The 19,385-nt window shown below is 39.4% G+C and overlaps 2 protein-coding genes across 10 annotated transcripts in view; both read right to left on the bottom strand.

Moving 5' to 3' along the window:
* The window catches only part of Golgb1 (golgin B1), a 69,582-nt gene extending 68,574 nt beyond the window's left edge, over window positions 1-1,008 (bottom strand). For all 6 annotated transcript variants that reach the window (XM_071615301.1, XM_071615298.1, XM_071615302.1 and 3 more), the window contains exon 1: window positions 912-1,008. The gene's annotated coding sequence lies outside the window, so the exon portion shown is untranslated. The remainder of the gene's footprint in view (window positions 1-911) is intronic.
* Window positions 1,009-16,546: 15,538 nt separating this feature from the next.
* Iqcb1 (IQ motif containing B1) overlaps window positions 16,547-19,385 on the bottom strand; it is a 57,621-nt gene continuing 54,782 nt past the window's right edge. For all 4 annotated transcript variants that reach the window (XM_071615297.1, XM_027935983.2, XM_027935984.2 and 1 more), the window contains 2 exons: window positions 18,543-18,699; window positions 16,547-17,767 (listed from right to left, as the gene is read on the bottom strand). In XM_071615297.1, coding sequence (XP_071471398.1) covers window positions 17,538-17,767; window positions 18,543-18,699 — 387 coding nt within the window. In that variant the 3' untranslated portion in view covers window positions 16,547-17,537. The remainder of the gene's footprint in view (window positions 17,768-18,542; window positions 18,700-19,385) is intronic.

Genomic DNA, 19,385 nt, shown 5'->3' with positions numbered 1-19,385 from the left:
TTCTGTTAAGTTCTCCACTGCCATCTTGCATAGAACTGTAAACGGGTCCCTTTTACATTTGGACAGCTTCCAACTATCTCCAAAAGTGAAAGCGCTTGTCCAAGATTTTTAAATACCTCTGTCCCATTTTTAAAGTGCTCTCTCCCCATTGACGAACTGGAGCTCTTTAAATAAGTCAGAGAAACGTATTCACCAACCCTCGCGTTCCTACGTGTGTTACCCACAATAAACATAGTCCACGCAACCAAATCAAGTTCTTTTCCTCCAAAATTCTCTTTTAAGTCCCCTTTCCTCCAACTGCCTGCCACCTGATCCCTGGGGTTTTAGCATTGATAGAATCACAGGGATCCCTTTCGTCTCATCTCTCTAGCAACCCTTTAGCATTAGAAGGATCGTTCGACCGTGTTGCGTTTGTATGCCGAGTTCCAACGTTTCTTTGATCTCCGGCCTTAAGACCAGCCTCCCCTTCGGGACACTAAGTTTGTTTAGGACCAGGATGCGAGGGCCCCCGGCAGGTTCTCTCCGATATAAGTTGTTGCGTTACCGAGGCCGACTAAAGCGGGCCGCTCAGGAGAGAGGGCCCGGAGGACAGGACTGATCCGGGAGCCCTTCCCCGTCGCTCCCAGAGGAGAAAGGTCCTGGGAAAGGGGCAGACCGCGAGTACGTGCTGCGAAGCCGCGCAGAGCGACGCCAAAACCCTCGGCGGGGCCCACAGGAATGAGGGCTCCTAGAACTAGGCCTGGTAGGTGAAGGGAGGCAGATGAAAAGCTGGACCCAGAGTGAATCCGGGAGAGGCGGGGCAGGGAAGGGACTCGACTGTGGCTGCTCCGAAAGTCCCCACGGCCTGTGTGGCAGAGGTGACCGTTACAGCACTCGAGGAGGGGAGGTGTTGGGGAGCGTCACCCACTCACCTAGAAGCGACTGAGATGGGGGGCTCCAGCGGCCCCCCTCCTAATCTAAGCCACGTCAGCTCGGAAACACCATCCACCGACACCTACCACCGCCGCGCCCCACCAGGGACTGAGCCACTCGCTGAAGGGACGGAAAATAAGATTAGGACGTCGACCAATCAGAGCTATCGTCAGAGCGTTACCAGGGAGACCAGGAACGCCTTGTTTGTAACTAAACCCGTCAACAATGACAGCAGCCAATCAACGCTGGGAAACTCCTCCGCTTCCCCAAAGAAACAGCTAATAGACTTTAAGGGCTGGGGGAGGGGCGGGATCAAAGGCGAGCGCGTGTCCCGGAAGAAGATGGGGGGAAGGCCGGAAAGGCAGAGAGGGAGGGCTTTCCAGAAAGGTCAGGCGTTGCCTGTGTGTGGTGAATGTTCCGGTGGCGTCTCGTTCCTCCGCCGTGTTGGGTGTTACTGACCAGACTAAGGCTTAGGTTTCTTTGGAGAATTTGGACTGAGGTTACCAGCTGCAGTCAGGTTGTTGAATGAACAAGGAAAAAGGAGTGGGGATATGGGTTTTGCTGGAGTCGTAAAATAATAAAGTCGGAAAGTTGGTCTTCTAGTATGACCTTTTCACTTTGCAATGAAAAATAAGAACTAGAGAAGTGACATACATACCCAAAGACAAACGGCAACCAGGACCTGGCGTTAATATGAAAGAAGATTGGCGACATCTCTAAGGGCATACGTGTGAGAAGTGAAGAATAGTGAATAGTATGAAGGTGCCTCTTAGTAAGTGGCGCTTCAGCAGTTCTTTAAACAAACAGTGGTATTTGAGGGTTCAGACTCTGGAGTGTGAATTAATGAAGAGCTCCAGCCAGAGACCGGAGTCACTCAGGCTCTATTTTAGGTTCCTCAGTAAAACGGTTAGGGAGACCAGCCAGCTCCCACTGATCTGTCATTTTAGGCACTTTGTTCACAGTCAGAATAATATTAGTTTGAATCTATTGAATTTTACTGTGTACCAGATATTTAGCTTATTTTATATGCACCCTCATCCCTTTGAGTTTCAAACATCAGTCCACTAAGTCCTTTCCTTGGCCACCCATCTTAAAATTGTAGTCCACTATAGTGATATAACTTTTTTATTGAGGGGGGGGGCTGCTTTTTTTCCTCCAAGCATTTTATCTAATATACTATCTATTTTATTAATCTTACTTTCTCCTCACTAGATGATTAGTTCCAAGAAAATGGATTTTTGTCTCTTTTTTGATCTCAGCTGTATCTCCAGGTCCCAGAATAATATAGAGGCAAGACACTCAGTAAAGTATACATGATTATTCTCATTTTAGACATGATACAATAAAACTTCAAAAGGTTAAGTAATTTGCACAGGGTCATAAAGTGAGGGACAGAACCAGAATTTGAAATAGTTACTCAATGTCAGAACACTGGAGCACTTCTATTAATACATTATATTCTCAAATTCCTGATTGTATTGACCTAGCAAAGTCCTGTCCTGGATGGGTTCAACCTCCTTTGGGGTACAGAATGCTACTGGGACATCAGACCATGTCAGTACCATCAGTAGCATCAGTGTCATGACCACTAACATCCCAACTTCACTTCATATCCTCAGGACACTGCCAAATCCTTGGTGTGTCTTCTATTCCTCTCCCATTTCTCACAGCAGTTAATTGAAATTTTGACATCCTTGTCAATCTTCAACCCCTTATCTACTCCTCACATTCCCAAAAGATGAACTTTCTTCTACCTAGAAAACAAAGCCATTACATGTTTATTAACGCCTCCCTTACACAAACATTACCTTTCTGTTTACTTACTTGATTCCACATTTAGCTTCAGAATCGATCTTTCAGTTTTAAAAGAATGAAACTTCCTCACAGGAGAAGAGAATAGAAAAATATGTCTGTTAGGTCTTTTATTCTTTAGTGAGCACAGGTCACTCAGAATTACAGTAGACTCTGGGGAATGGAGGAAGATGGGATGGAAAAGTTAAAGAGCTGAGCTTTTTTCAAGGAGCACTGAATGATTGTAAATAATATATAATGAAATTTAACCAAAGACTCTGAGATTGAGATGATAAAAGACAATAGGAGTTAATCCTGAGAAAATAAGAGTGTAAAGAAGAGTAAAGGCATATGGAGCAGCATGTGCACAGTCTGACTAAGAAACTTGATATGAGTGAGCTGATATACAAAGAGCAGGTCGTAAAATGGCATGTACAATTTTATGCTACGTGTTTTTATATTAGTCTGAAATTACAAAATTCTGCGATCATTTATGTGTTCCTCAGAGAGTGACCATTCCCTAATTTGAAGTGCAGTTGGGCTCTTAGTGTCAATAGTAGTGTGTTACATCTTGGATCTGGAATGTCCCTCAAAGGCCCATGTTTTAAAGGAAGTTGCAGAAACATCAGGAGGTAGGGTCTGGTGGGAAGTCTTCAGGTCATTGGGGTTATGCCTTGAAGAGGAAAGTGGGACATCCTCTCCACTTCCTTTTCTTCTTTTTTGAGTTCCATGAGATGAGTGACTTTGCTCTGTAACATCTCCCCATAATGTGCTTTCTCCCAGCAGGCCCAGAAGCAATGAGGCCAACACACCATGATCTGAAACTTAAAAAAAGTGAGCTGAAATAAACCTTTCCCCTTTATAAGTTTATCTAAGATATTTGTTTAGTGATGAAAAGCTAATTAACAAACTCTGACATGGAACCACTTGATTTCCAACCTTGGCTTTGCTCCTCTTTGTCTTCATAAGGCCTTGTCAGGTTCCCTGGAAAAGCAAATACCTGTCCTTTGGAAGTCTATTTTAGTATGGGATGCTATAACAAATACCACAATCTACATGGGTTATAAACAACAAAATTTATTTCTCCATTGAGGCTAGGGAGTCCAAGCCCAAGGCACTGATCTGGTATCAGGGACAACTTCCTGGTTCATAGATATTGTCTTCTCACTGCATCCTCATGTGGTTAAAGAGACAAGGGAGCACTCTGGTGTCTCTTTTGTAAGAGCAATTAATTCCATTTATAAAGGCTGTGACTTCATAACGTGATCATTTCCCAAAGGCCCCAACTCATGAATTTCAAGAGAACACCAACATTCAATCTAGAAACAAAGCCCCCAAAGCAGTTGCCTGTAAAATAGTCTGTTTTGTACACTTTCCTTCAGGACATTAATAATTTTTAAATTTGTTCTTTTTAGTTATAGATGACAGTAGAATGTATTTTGACATATCATACATACATGGAATATAACTTCCCACTCTTGTGGTTAGATATAATGACGAGTTATACTGGTTTGTATTCATACATGAACATAGAGAAGTTATGTCTGATTCATTCTACTGTCTTTCCCATTCCCATCCTCCTCTTTTCCTCCCCACTCCAAAAGCCTTTGGATTTGGGGGACTGGCTTATTTCACTTAGTATGATATTCTCCAGTTCCATCCATTTGCCAGCAAATGCCATAATTTCATTCTTCTTTATGGCTGAGTAATATTCCATTGTGTGTATGTACCACATTTTCTTTATGCATCTACTGAAGGGCACATAAGTTGGTCCATAGTATATTTATTGTGAATTGAGCTGCTATGATGAGGCTATGTCACTGAAAAGTATGCTGATTTTAAGTCTTTTGGGTATATGCTGAGGAGTGGGATAGCTAGGTCAAATAGTGGTTCCATTCCAAGTTTTTTGAGGAATCTCCATACTGCTTTACAGAATGGTTGCACCAATTTGCAGTCCCACCAGCAATGTATGAGCATACCTTTCCCCTAACATCCTCTCTGATATTTATTTTTACTTGTATTCTCGATAACTGCCATTCTGACTGAGTGAGATAGAATCTCAGTATAGTTTTAATTTCCATTTCTCTAATTGCTAGTAATGTTGAACATTTTTTTCATATATTTGTTGACCATTCATTATTTCTTCTGTGAAGTGCCTGTTCAGTTACTTTGTCCATTTATTGACTGGGTTATTTGTTGCTTTGGTGTTTTTTAAATTCTTTGTATATCCTAGAGATTAGTGCTCTATCTGAGGTGCAGGTGGCAATGATTTTCTCCCATTCTGAAGGCTCTCTCTTCATGTTCTTGATTGTTTACTTTGCTGTGAAGAAACTTTTTAGTTTGATATGTTTATTGAGTCTTGATTTTACTTCTTGCACTTCAGGAGTCTTATTGAGGAATTTAATTTCTAAGCTGACATGATGGATATTTGGGCCTACTTTTTCTTCTAGTAGATGCAAGGTCTCTGGTCTAATGCCTAGGTCCTTGATCTACGTAAGAGTTGAATTTTATGCAGGGTGAGAGAGAGGGGTCTAATTTCATTTTATTATATATGGTTTATGACTGGATCTGATAATCTATCCTTAATAAAATAGCAATCATAAGTATAGTGTTTCTCAACTTCTGTTAGTGAATTATTAAACCTGAAAATGTTGTGCAATTCCCAAATTACTTGCCAATTAGATCCCCAAACCTCTGGCTGGTATCTGAAGAGAGAATTTTTGTTGAGGATAGTGCTTTTAACTTTGGAGCCTGTTAACTCCAGGGAGATATCTTCACAATTCCACTGCAGTATTGCAGGTGGTTTAAGTCTAATTAATCAATTTAGCTGGGTTTTATATGTAGTACACCATTGTTTTAGTCAGCTTTTTGCTGCTGCAAGCAAAAGACCTGAAAAGAACAAATTTAGAGGAGGAAAAGTTATTTTGGGGCTCATGATTTGAGAGTTCTAAGTCCACCACCACAAGCTCCATTCTTTGAGGTGTGAGGTGAGGCAGAATATCATGACAGGAGAGTGTGGTGGAGAAAAGCAGCTAGCAACATGGCACCAGGAAGCAGAGAAGGAGTTCTGCTCAACAAGGACAAAATATAAACTCCAAAGACATACCCCTAGGGACCCTCCTCCTCCAGCCACACCTTATCTTTGTACAGTTAGTTACCCATCAGGTTAACCTATCAGATTAATACATTGATTAGGTTAAACCTTTTATAACCCAATCATTTCATCTCTAAACTTTCTTACATCATCTCCCACATGAGTTTATGGGGGACTCCTTATAGCTAAACCATAATAACCATATATGTCAAATTCATTTCGTTTTTACCTGCTGTTACTTTGTGCTCAAGGTGGGATCTGGGAAACTTGGCTTTCTGTGTTCTTATCCCACTCCCTACTTTCACCCATTTCTGTATGCCTGTTACCACAGACATCTCTCTCCATGTACTTTCTCCTACCCTAGGGATAAACTGATATTGCTTATTACTTTGTGCTAGGCTAGTTGTTGGGACAGGGGGTGTTCTGCTGTCCTGATCCAGCCTAAATCTTGGGTCTGGTCTCTTCTACTTGTGCTTGGAAATAGGGTTTCTCAGAGTTCCTATTATTCTACCCAGTGGCAGCCCAACTTCTGTGTCTCTATCCGTGTTGGTCATGGGTAGGAGTTCCCTCCTCAGCATCAACAGACTCTGATTTGCATTGGCATAGAATTTTGGGGCCCAAGATGATTTCTTGTCATTCTGCCAGGGTGAAGTGATGAGGACCACAACCAAGTTAAGATGGTGCCTGGCAGTATGCTAGGAGGAGTGGTTTATGAGCCAACGCCAGCGAGCCATTAAGATGATGAGGATTCCTTATTGACTGACTGCTGTGTCTAGATGATGTCAATTAAGTTAAGCTGTGTGTAATTAGTTGGGTATATGTACCTCTGCGGTCTGACAGAGAAGCGGCTCCTGCTACCTTGGGTGCCTGCTACTTTGAGTTCTCAGTTCCTGCTGAGATCACTCACAATAAAGTAGTTCCTGCTTCAACCTTCAAGTTGCTTGTCACCTCTCGGTTATTTTGCCCAGCCGGACTTAGGCAGCCCAGATGGACTACAGCATATGGTGGCCCATACAGGGAACACCTGAGGGTAAGTGATAAAGTAAACTGTTGCCCCTGAGGGCAGGACGAGAGGATGGGTAACCATTTAAAGATTCTTCTTTCGTTTTGTTTCATTTTTGTTTGAAGCTGCCTATCCCTAGAAATAAATAGGATGGGAGAAAAGTTATTCGCCCCTGAGGAAGAGATAGAGATAGACCTAGGATGCACATGTCAAGATAGAAAAATCGAAACAATGAATTTTTGTTCCGTTTTTGTCTCATTTTCTTTCGGTTTTGTTTTATGCTATCTTGTTGGGTTGCGTTATCTTTGTACCAGAAATATAGGATCAGAAATTACTAAAAAACAAACCAAAAGGGTATTATGTAAATTGCTAGAGGAAGGAGGCACCCCAGTAAAACCAAGAACAGTTAGGGCATATGTTGATATGATACAAAAATGTAGCCCATGGCTTCTTAAGGAGGAGTTGTTAAACATATCACAATGGAACCATCATGGGGAAGATTTAAAAAAGATTAAAAAAAAAAGCCCAGGAACTTTGCCAGTTGGCACATTACCATTATGGACGTTGATACAATCTTGTTTACTTAGTCAGGGAGAGGACATTTTTGCTGCAGTCTGGCTGGGCACAATTCACGAGCCATTTATCAAGCAGAAATGATCTTTATTTTTAGAACACAAATTCCCTCAGAGCCCAACTGCCACCACCAGCTTCTCACAAGCCTCTCAACCCCCCACTCCTCCTGCTCTTGAGGCCGATTGGCTGGGTCACGTGGGCGGAGCCAAAAGAGTCCCCCAATGAGCAGCTCCGTGGTCTGAAAGGGAGGGGAAACAGCCCAATGAGCATTACCGCAGAGGAGCCAATCAGCTGGCAGCTGGAAGTTTGTTGGGGCCACGGTGAGCCAATTAGCTGGAAGTTTGCTGGGGCCTCTGTGAGCCAATCAGCTGGAAGTTTGCTGGGGCCCCTTGGGCTGTGGCTCTCAACATCTCCCCCTCTCTGTTTAAACAACAAGCACGTGGCTTAGGGACCGTGCCTGCCTTAGGTTGTCCAATACTACATATGGTCCTTACCCGTCAACGGATGAGCTGACCTCAAGGTGTCAGCCTCCTGTCTTAGGTTGGTACCATTGCAATTGGATCTTACCTGTCATTGGCTACCTGTACAGCATACAGCCACACCTGTGGATAGGCCTTTGTACCAGTGGGGGGGGGGGTGAGCTTCTTTGCCTCACCTCTGTTGGCCCCCAAATTTTAGCTGAACGACCATCACAAGCAGAAGGGAAGAGGATACACTAAGCCAATTGATGGCTCCTTTTGGAAAAATTGCACCACTGATGACACCATCAGCAAAAATACCCCACACAACCACAAGTCGCTGCACCAACAGATAGTTCACAATGTATACAAGTGATACATATTCCAGGAAAGTTCTGCAAGCAGTTCAGTGATAGCTATTGCAAAAGCTGTAGATTGGTTTTATCTTTACCTTCACCTGCACTGGGATGAAGATAGGAATTCTGGCAATAATGGCTAAAGAAAAAATTGTGTAACATTCCAGCAGGCACTAAAAGAAAACAATTTTCTGAACAATTTACATTATCCTGAACAGAATTATTAAATATAATGAAAAGGAAAGGTGAAAATAAACAAACAGATCTGTTAACCTCCTTTTTTGTTCACATATTAAAACAATCCTCAACAGCTGTTTACCCAATTTAAATTAAACCATTTAAATCACGTGAATAAGAAAAAAAAATTTGGATCCATTTTTTTTCATGAGTGCTCATCATATATGATATATGGACATACGTACATACAAACATACAACACAAAACACAAGTGTGCACACATAATATAATACATAAAACACATAACATAATAGTAAAGGCCTTATAAATTTTTACAGGTGAAATCTCCACTGCAATGTTTAAAAACTCCATAGTCAAAAAAATAGAACTGATTAGCAAAACATGAGCTCAAAAAACAAAATAGAACTTCGTGATGTGGGAAAGGGCAATAATAAAATAGATATTGAAAAAACCATCCTGGTTTCATTAGCCTCCAGGTGTGGAACCACTGTCACAGATGTAAGGATAGCCAAACTGGAGTTCTGGATATCAGCTGTTATGGATTTGAGCCAAATCATCTTCTTTTTGGTCTGTAGAAATCACTTTAGTTAATCTCTCTGGAATCCAAATCGGCTGCTGTTCTCCCTGTGGAAACACACAAACAGACCCCCAACTCCAGACAATTACTGGGTCAGGACCTTTCCATTGTCCTGTTAGAATATCCTTCCAAAATACCTTGGGCTTATGTACATTTTTTGGGCACATATGCCTTTCCGCAGCACTAAGCCCTGATGAATCCAAATTTAAAAAGTTTAGAGTAAAAAGGGTTATTTTAAGTTTATCTTTGGGGAATATATGCCCCTTCCCAATTCCCTTTTTTTTTGCTTTAATAAGTACATTTTAATAGTTTGATGAGCTCTTTCAACTATACCTTGTCCCTGTGGATTATATGGGATTCCTGTTATATGAGTAATGCAAAGTTGAGCAAAATTATTTAAAAGAGGTAGTGGTATAGCCAGGACCATTATCTGTTTTTAACTGTTTAGGAACGCCCACAGTGGCAAAATTTTGTAAGCAATGAGCTATAACATCTTTAGTTTTTTCTCCGGCATGAAGGGAGCCCATCAAAAATCCGGAAGAAGTATCAACTGTAACATGCAAATATTTTAATTTTCCAAATTCTGGCAAGTGTGTGACGTCCATCTGCCAAATATGGTTAGGTATCAGTCCTCTAGGATTGACTCCAAGATGAACTTGTGGTAAAAAGGTCACACAATTTTGACATTGTTTTATTATTTGTCTAGCTTGTTCCTTAGTTATTTTAAAATGCTTTTGTAAAGTATTAGCATTGGCATGGAACTTTTTATGAAAATTTGTAGCTTCTTCTAGTGTAGAGAAAATATGTATGTCATGTGTTGTTTTATCTGCTAAATCATTGCCCAAACTAAGGGCTCCAGGCAATCCTGTATGTACCCTGACATGTCCTATAAAGAATGGATCTTTTCTGTCCCAGATTAGATTTTGTATAGTGGAAAACAAAGAGAAAACAGTAGAGGAAGGGGAAATCCTACCAGCATCTTCCAGGGATATTATAGCATTAACTATATACTGACTATCGGAAAATAAATTAAATACAGAATCTTTAAACATCAAAAAAGTTTGTAATAATGCATTAAGCTCTACCTTTTGAGCTGATTGTTTGGGTACTAAAAATGTAAAAGTTTGATCAGGTGTAACTACTGCTGCTGTACTATTATTTGACCCATCAGTGAATGTATTTGGAGCATTCATGATAGGTGTTTTTCTTGTCATTTTTGGAAAAATTACAGGATGCGATGACCAAAAAGACAATAAAGGATTAGATGGTAAGTAGTTATCAAATGAAACATTAGATTTGCACATGATTATTGCCCAAGTATTTAACTCATTAGCTAACTCATCAATTTGATCATAGCTGGGGCCGCTGTGAGCCAATCAGCTGGAAGTTTGCTGGGGCCCCTTCGGCTGTGGCTCTCAACACATTTTAAATCAAGTAAAAGAAGAAGTCTCTCAAGTTAGTCAGACAGGAAAAGAAAGTTTAGAGAAGGAAGGGATTCCAGGAGAAAAATTACAACGGGAGATTTCTACTAACCCCTTTCTATCACCAGAGGGTATTCAACCAACAGCTCCACCTATGGAGACAACATATGCTGGGTGGTCCCCAACCCCCATAGTTGATAGATGGGATCCTGAGACAGGACCTCAAAGATTAGCATGCCCTGTATTTGAGGAGGCAGGAGGGCAGCAAATTCACCATGCTTTAGATTTCAAAACAGTGAAGCAGCTGAAAGAGGCTGTGACAAGTTATGGTCAAGTGCCCTTCACTGTAAGTATGGTCGAATCCATTGCCAATTTGAATACGATGCCAGGAGATTGGGCTAGAATGTGCAGAGCTGCACTAAATGGAGGACAATTTTTGCTGTGGAAGGTTGCAATCAAGAATTTTGTATGGAAACAGCTAGGCAAAATGCAGCAGCTGGTTATCCTCAGAGAAATATAGAGATGTTGCTAGGAGAGGGACCTTATGAGGGTGAGCAACAACAAATTCAATACTATCCTGCCATTTACTCACAAATTGCTTCAGCTGCAGTTAAGGCATGGAAAACTTTACAAGGGCATGGAGATTTGCAAGGTCAATTATCTAAAGTAATACAAGGAAGTAATGAAACTTATGCGGAATTTGTAGATAGGCTTATACAAACAGCTACCAGAGTTTTTGGGGATGCAGAACAAGCAATGCCATTAATTAAACAGCTAGCCTGCGAACAAGCCAATAGATGGTGTAGGGAAGCCATTAGACCATGAAGAAATACAGATTTAAACACATATATTAAACTATGTAGAGACATTAATGAACAGGGGCAAGTCTTGGCAGCTGCAGTACAACAGGCATTAGAAGCCAGGCCAAAAACATGCTACAATTGTGGACAAACAGGACATTTTAGAAGGAGTTGCCCCATAGGAGGAGGGTTTAACAAAACTGGGTATTAAAGGGGTAGAATACCGGGTATTTGCCCACAATGCCATAGAGGGAGACATTGGGCTAATGAATGCCATTCTCAGACTACTGTAGAGGGTACTCCGTTATCAAAAAATGGACAAGGACCAGGTATTTACCCATGATATCGTGGAGGAAAAAATTTGGAGTCCATTGCCAAAAAACAGACAGGGGGGCCCAATGCCCATGACCTGGTCAAACAACAATTAGTGGAGGGACGTATACAATCCTCTGTATCTCCCCATAATACTCCCATTTTTGTCATCAAAATGAAATCTGGTAAATGGAGATTATTGCAAGATTTAAGAGCTATTAATAACGAGATGGTTATCATGGGACCTGCTCAATTGGGGATTCCTCAATTGTCAGCTTTCTCAAAAACCTGGTATGTTTTAGTTATAGATGTTAAAGATTGTTTTTTTTTCCATTCCAATTCATCCTGAGAATAGTCCACGTTTTGCATTTACTGTCCCTGCGCTGAATCATAAAGGTCCTGATCAGAGATATGAATGGAAAGTACTCCCTCAAGGGATGGCTAACAGCCCAACTATATGTCAAATTTATGTTAACAAAGCAATCCAGCCACTTAGAAATCAAATTCCTGAACTACAAATATTTCACTATATGGATGATGTATTAGCACACAAAGATAAAAACACATTGTTAGAATGTTATGCCACACTTACAAATTTATTAAAATATTATAATCTAGAGATAGCAATAGATAAAATACAATTGAATTTTCCGATTAATTATTTAGGAGTTCTATTATCCTCGACCATGGTCCGTCCACCAAAAATTCAAATACGAGTAGATCAACTTAAAACAATTAACGACTTTCAAAAGTTATTAGGAGACATAAATTGGATAAGGCCTTATCTAGGCATACCAACAGGAGAGTTGGGACCTTTATTTAATACCCTAAAAGGTCCATCAGATCCAAATTCACCCCGCAGGTTAACACCTGAAACAAGAGACATTATAACTCATTGAAACATATATGGAAAATATGCATTTGATAGAATTGATATAAGTTTGCCTTTATTATTTATTGTACTACCAACAAAAAATATTCCTACAGGAGTATTTTGGCAAGAAGGTCCATTATTATGGATACATTTATCTTATTCACCTAACACTATTTTTCACTAGGTATCCTGAGGCTGTAGGACAATTAATACTCAAAGGAATAAAGGCAGCAAAGGGAGTGTTTGGAATTTCTCCCATCAAAATTATCACTCCATATACTATGGATCAAATTAACGAGTTAGCTAATGAGTTAAATAGTGGGGCAATAATCATGTGCAAATCTACTTGTTCATTTGATAATCACCTACCATCTAATCCTTTGTTGTCTTTTTGGTCCTCACATCCTGTAGTTTTTCCAAAAATGACAAGAAAAACACCTATCATGAATGCTCCAAATATATTCACTGATGGGTCAAATAATGGTACAGCAGCAGTAATTACCCCTGATCAAGCTTTTACATTTTTAGTACCCGAACAATCAGCTCAAAAGGTAGAGCTTAATGCAGTATTACAAGTTTTTTTGATGTTTAAAGATTCTGTATTTAATTTATTTTCTGACAGTTTGTATATATGCTATAAATTCCCTTGAATATGCTGATAGGATTTCCCTTTCCTCTACTGTTTTCTCTTTGTTTTCTGCTATACAAAGTTTAATCTGGGACAGAAAAGATCCTTTATTTATAGGACATATCAGGGCACATACAGGATTGCCTGGAGCCCTTAGTTTGGGCAATGATTTAGCAGATAAAACAACACATGACATACATATTTTTTCTGTACTGGAAGCTAGAAATTTTCACAAACCCTTCCATGTTAATGCTAATACTTTATGAAAGCGTTTTAAAATAACTAAGGAACAAGCTAGACATATAATAAAACAATGTCAAAATTGTGTGACTTTTATACCACAAGTCAGTCTTGGAATCAATCCTAGAGGACTGATACCTAATCATATCTGGCAAATGGACGTCACACACTAGCCAGAATTTGGAAAATTACAATATCTACATGTTACAGTTGATACTTCTTCCAGATATTTAATAGGCTCCCTTCATAACGGAGAAAAAACTAAAGATATTATATCTCACAGTTTAAAAAATTTTGCCACTGTGGGCATTCCAAAACAGTTAAAAACAGATAATGGCCCTGGCTATACTTCTGCTTCTTTCAAGCAATTTTGCTCATCATTTGGCATTACTCACATAACAGGAATCCCATATAATCCACAGGGACAAGGCATAGCTGAAAGAGCTCATCAAACTATTAAAATGTACTTATTAAAACAAAAAGAAGGAATTGGGAAGGGATATAAATCCCCCAAAGATAAACTTAACATAACCCTTTTTAGGTTAAACTTTTTAAATTTGGATTCATTAGGACTTAGTGCTGTAGAAAGGCACATGTGTCCAAAAAATGTACATAAGCCAAAGGTACTTTGGAAGGATATTCTAATTGGACAATGGAAAGGTCCTGACCCAGTAATTGTCGGGAGTCGGAGGTGTGTTTGTGTGTTTCCACAGGGAGAACAGCAGCCGATTTGGATTCCAGAGAGACTAACTAAAGCGATATCTACAGACCAAAAAGAAGATGATTTGGCTCAAAATCCATAACAGCTGATATCCAGAACTCCAGTTTAACTATTCTTATGTCTGCGGTAATGGTTTTCCTACACCTGGAGGCTAATGAGCACCATTAAGGCTTATTTCAAATGTAAAAAACCTTGAGGCTTACTTGTGGGAATACCTTCAAACTCATATGCAAGTTACAAAAAGAATTTTTCTATTTTATTTTTTGAGCTCATACAGACCTAGGTTAATGTTTTTCTGATCAGTTTTATTTTATTTTTTTTTAATCAACTGTGCAGTTTTTAAACATTGCAATGGAGATTTCATCTGTGAAAAGCTACAAGGCCTTTACTGTTGTTATGTGTGCACACTGTGTTATGTGTTCTATGTCTGTATGTCCATATATTAGAAGCGCTCATGAAAAAATGGATCCAAATATTTTTTATTCACATGATTTAAACAGTTTAATTTAAATTGGGTATTGTTTTAAAAAGTGAACAAATAAGGCGGTTAACAGATCTGTTTATTTACTTTCACCTTTCCTTTTCATTACATTTGATAATTCTGTTCAGGATAATGTAAATAGTTTCCAGTATTACTGAAAAACCAAATGAGACTTCGGAATTACAGCTGCCATCATCAAAACTGTTGCTGTTTCTGCTGCTGCTACTACAGCTTCTGCGATGGCTATCACACAAACTGTACAAACTGTTGCATTAATATTTACTTCAAGAAAAAATAGACATATTAATGGGTTCCTCTGCTTTGGGCTGCTTGCGGAACTTACCTGGACTGTATATCACTTATATGCATTATGAACTGATACAACAAATTGTAATTAGTACCAGGGTATCTTTGCTGACAGTGTCATCTGTGGTACAGTTTTTCCAGTGGTTTCTCACTTTTAGCAGTCAATGGCTTGATATCATGGCATTTTGTATCCTCCTCCCTTCTGCTTGTGATGGTCGTTATCCACAAGAATGGCTGAGTGTGTTGGGCCGGTAGTCAAAGATGGGTAAGATCCAATTACAATGATACCAACCTAAGACAGGAGGCTGACAATTTGAGGTCAGACCATCCAATGATGGGTAAGGACCATATGTAGTATTGGACAACCTAAAACAGGCACGGTCCCTAAGCCACATACGTGTTGTTTAAATTAAACAAAAGGGGGAGATGATGAGGGCCACAACCAAGTTAAGATGGCACCTGGCAGTATGCTAGGAGGAGTGGTTTGTGAGCCAAGGCCAGCGAGCCATTAAGATGATGAGGATTCCTTAATGACTGACTGCTGTGTCTAGATGATGTCAATTAAGTTAAGCTGTGTGTAATTAGTTGGGTATATATACCTCTGCGGTCTGGCAGAGAAGTGGCTCCTGCTACCTTGGGTGCCCGCTAGTTTGAGTTCTCAGTTCCTGCTGAGATCACTCACAATAAAGTAGTTTCTGTTTCAACCTTCAAGTTGCTTGTCACCTCTCGGTTATTTTGCCCAGCCGGACTTAGGCAGCCCAGTCGGACTACGGCAGTGAAGTGTTTTTGTTTCTGCCTGGTCTTTAGCAATACTCTGATTGTCTTTAGGGTGCCTGTTTCTATCCCTCCCCAATTCTTTCTCACATGCAATGGAATTAGCCTGACTCTTGGAGGTAAGAAAGCTTGCTTTTCCTGCTCCAGCAGATTAAGACTTTTAAGAGAAAGGACTGGAGAAGTGGGTGGAGCTTTGAGAGCTGCTTTATGTTATCCTGTAGCAGCCTTATGTTTGCCTGTGCCATTAAGGAGGTTTCTTCAGGCTTCCTGCCTTGCCCTTAACCTTTCTTGTGAGCATTTGGTTCTAATTCTCTTTGTGGGAATCCTAGGTATTCTGAGTGGACATCCTAGCCCACATTGGCCTTTAGGAATTTGTTAAAATTTTAGTTGATTTCTTCTCACATAATCACCTGTTTTTCCTTCGCTCTATCAAAGATGAAATACCTTATTTCACAGCTGCTGAGTTCCATATTGGTTTACTTGGTTGGCTTGAGGCCTTAGCTATCTGATTGATGGGTTCAAGAAAATTTGTTGTAGATCATCTGGCATTTTTTTTAAATTAAGGTGGGAGCAACATTTTCATTTAGCTTTCTACATTCTAAGTAAAACCAGAATTCTCATCTGTTTTTTCTTTTTTTAAAAAAATATTTTTAGTTGAACACAATACTTTTATTTATTTATTTAGTATTTAATGTGAAGCTGAGGATCGAACCCAAGTTTCTCACAAGTGCTAGGCAAGTGCTCTATCACTGAGCTACAATCCCAGCCCTCATTTGTTTATTCTTATAGGTGAATTATATACATTTTTTCCAACTATGAATATAAAGTACATTAGGATTTTGACTGGAATTTTACTAAAATGAATTTTGGGAAAATAGACATTATACATTTGGTCTTCCAATCTAGAAATTCTAGTATTTTCACTGATTTACACAAAGAGAACCCTCTGGGTTCTTTATGATAGAGAGTCATGATTTGTTTCCTGTTTTAACTTAAATTCTGTATTGTTTTTTTTTTTTAAAGAGAGAGAGAGAGAGAGAGAGAGAGAGAGAGAGAGAGAGAATTTTAATATTTATTTTTTTTAGTTTTTGGTGGACACAACATCTTTGTATGTGGTGCTGAGGATCGAACCCGGGCTGCACGCATACCAGGAGAGCGCGCTACTGCTTGAGCCACATCCCCAACCCCTTAAATTCTGTATTGTTACAAACACAATCTGAGGTGACTTTGAGTATTAAAATATAATTAAAAGTAAATACATAAATCAGGGATTATTAAATTAGAGCCAAATAACTGTATACATATCTAGGAATGCAATGAAAATTAGACATTATATTTAGCTCTGAGATTCCAAGGAGACAAAAGGGAAGCAGTAGTTATAGAGTTGTCATAATTTAATTAAAATAATGCAGTTGTATCTGGAGAAATTTTTTCTGCATAGACTCCAATTCGATGTGTATGTGTATATATAGTTCCTTTTAGAAGTAAGAAAACGGAAAATGAGTACAACCATTACTTTATAGAAGAGTGAAATGTCTTTCAATTGATCACTTATTTTCCTTACCTTTTAATAAAGGCCAAGAACATACATCTGGTGATGATGATGATAAAAACAATAATTCTAAATAACAACATAAAACCTGAAATAATCCTGACAAGTTTTTCAGAACAACTGTTGAACATATTTATTTAGAAAAAAAAAACCATTTAATTGTAAAAGAGCAGAAACAAAAGACATTTCACATTTTAATCAACAATATAATGCCGTAGTGAGTTTAGTTTCACAATGAAAGCCACACAAATACGTATGCGGGACCACAGACAGGGGTGTAGAAAAAAGAAAAAGAGAATTGAAAAAGAGGTAGATGATAACTCTTTGCTTACTGTCTGTAAGTCTTGTTGGGAGAGAAACCTCTGGAAAATCACATTAGAATAGCTCTAGTCTAACAGCATATGCCAGAGGCAAAAGTAATATAATTTCCTGAAATATAAAATGTGTCAATTTTCATGGTAACTCCCTAGGGCGGTTTGGTTCCACCAATGAATAATGTTCCTAATTCTATACTAAGTTCATCCTTTGGAACATCAATCTCATCACCTGTTTCTTCTCCAAGCTTTTTCCACCAGGGTGCTTGTATGTGTTTCAGTGTAGTGAGATGGGCCTGCTTGGCCTTGGCTGCCACAGGCCTGGATCTACTTAGGAATAGCTCAGGTTCCTTCCCTTCTGCCTCCTTCAGACTTGGTGCCTCTGTAGTAAACAGAAAATAAACAGGTCAGTGGAAGCATCCTATGCCAAACAAGTAGGAACTTGAAACTACAGAGCTGGAACTCGGCTACAACACAGGAATTCTGAATCTGTTACTTTGGATGGTATATTAGTATCCCACAGCTGCTGCTATAGCTGGTAGAAACACTCACAGTCATTAAACACAGAAACTTTTGTGAAAGCACTTCATTATAAAATGATAAAATAACCAGGCCTAGTGGCGCATGCCTGTAATTTCAGCAGCTTGGAAGACTGAGGCAGGAGGATCTTGAGTTCAAAGCTAGCCTCAGCAAAAGCAAGGTACTAAGCAACTCAGTGAGACACTATCTCTAAATAAAATACAAAAAAATGGCTGGGGATGTGGCTCAGTGGTTTAGTGTCCCTGAGTTCAATCTCCAGGACCAAAACATAAGTAAAATTAAAAAGAATGATAAAATTATTATCATCATCTTCAAAAATGACTAAAAGCTTCTGGGATTACATAGAATCTGGCTAGTAGGGTTCAGTATATTTGAAATTTATAACTTTGTCTGGGCTGACATATATGAATGTTAGTAAGGCTGAGAGAAGTCCACAAGAAGGAAGTTATAGAAGCTGCATCATTTGAAATCATTGTGTGCTGACAGGATCTAGAAATTTCCTGGGGATGGGAGTTGGATTAAAAGACCATTAACAATGGTTTTCTTGTGAAGATTTTGGATGCCACATATCTTGCATAGGTTATTTCTTTTATGAAACAAAAATGGAAGGCACATACTCATTAACTGTTCAATATTGGTGCTGATCTGAGCCATAAGAGCTTCTCTGTGCTGCTGAGCTCTTTCTTCCAGGGTCCTACCCATAAAGTAGTGCTGTAGTTGTTCTTGAGCCTGGGCATGGAGCTCCCTGCTGGCCACACCTGATATCTGAGAACCCTGGAAAAACAAGAGAGAAAAACTTGTCACAAGAAGGACATTTAACTGTGTTTTGCTCAATGACTAAGAGTTCTAGAATACTTAGCTGTATGTATCTCATGAATGACTCCTGTTACTTTACTTGTGTAAGTACTAATGATTTCAAAACAGACTTAGATAAAAATGCAGGTGGGAAAATTTCTTTTTGGTGTAATACCATGTATCACTTCTGCAGACAATGTGGTATTATGGGTGAAGAGATAAGATTGAGAGATCGTAGTGAAATTTATGAAGGGTTTGGTAAAGACACTGTCTGAGGACAATTCTTTTAGTTCTGGACCCCATTTGAAATACAATCTTACTTCTGACTCATTCCTACTCCCAAACTTAGATATCTAAGTTATAATGTTATAACTGCTTCTGGTTTCACAGAATGAGCGACACAAATCAGCTATAAGGTCATATTCCTTTGGTTAGTCAGCTAATTTAAGGGAAACTTAAATGATTAGTTTGGATAAGGAGGAAATAATCTTAGCTTTAGAGCTGATAAAGTTTCTGACGCCATAGCTTTTTCACCACAGCTTTCTCTGTAAGCCTGTTCTAGTCAATACCTTACTTTTCAGCCACAGAATCTTAAGCAAATAAAAGTATGGCCAAAGCAGCACTTTGTTTTAAAAGACAGGGGGAGTATGCACCAGAATTAGTCA

This window comes from Marmota flaviventris, chromosome 8 (genome assembly GCF_047511675.1).
Source record: "Marmota flaviventris isolate mMarFla1 chromosome 8, mMarFla1.hap1, whole genome shotgun sequence".
Taxonomy (NCBI): Eukaryota; Metazoa; Chordata; class Mammalia; order Rodentia; family Sciuridae; genus Marmota; species Marmota flaviventris.
This window is presented reverse-complemented; position numbering and strand designations above follow the sequence as displayed.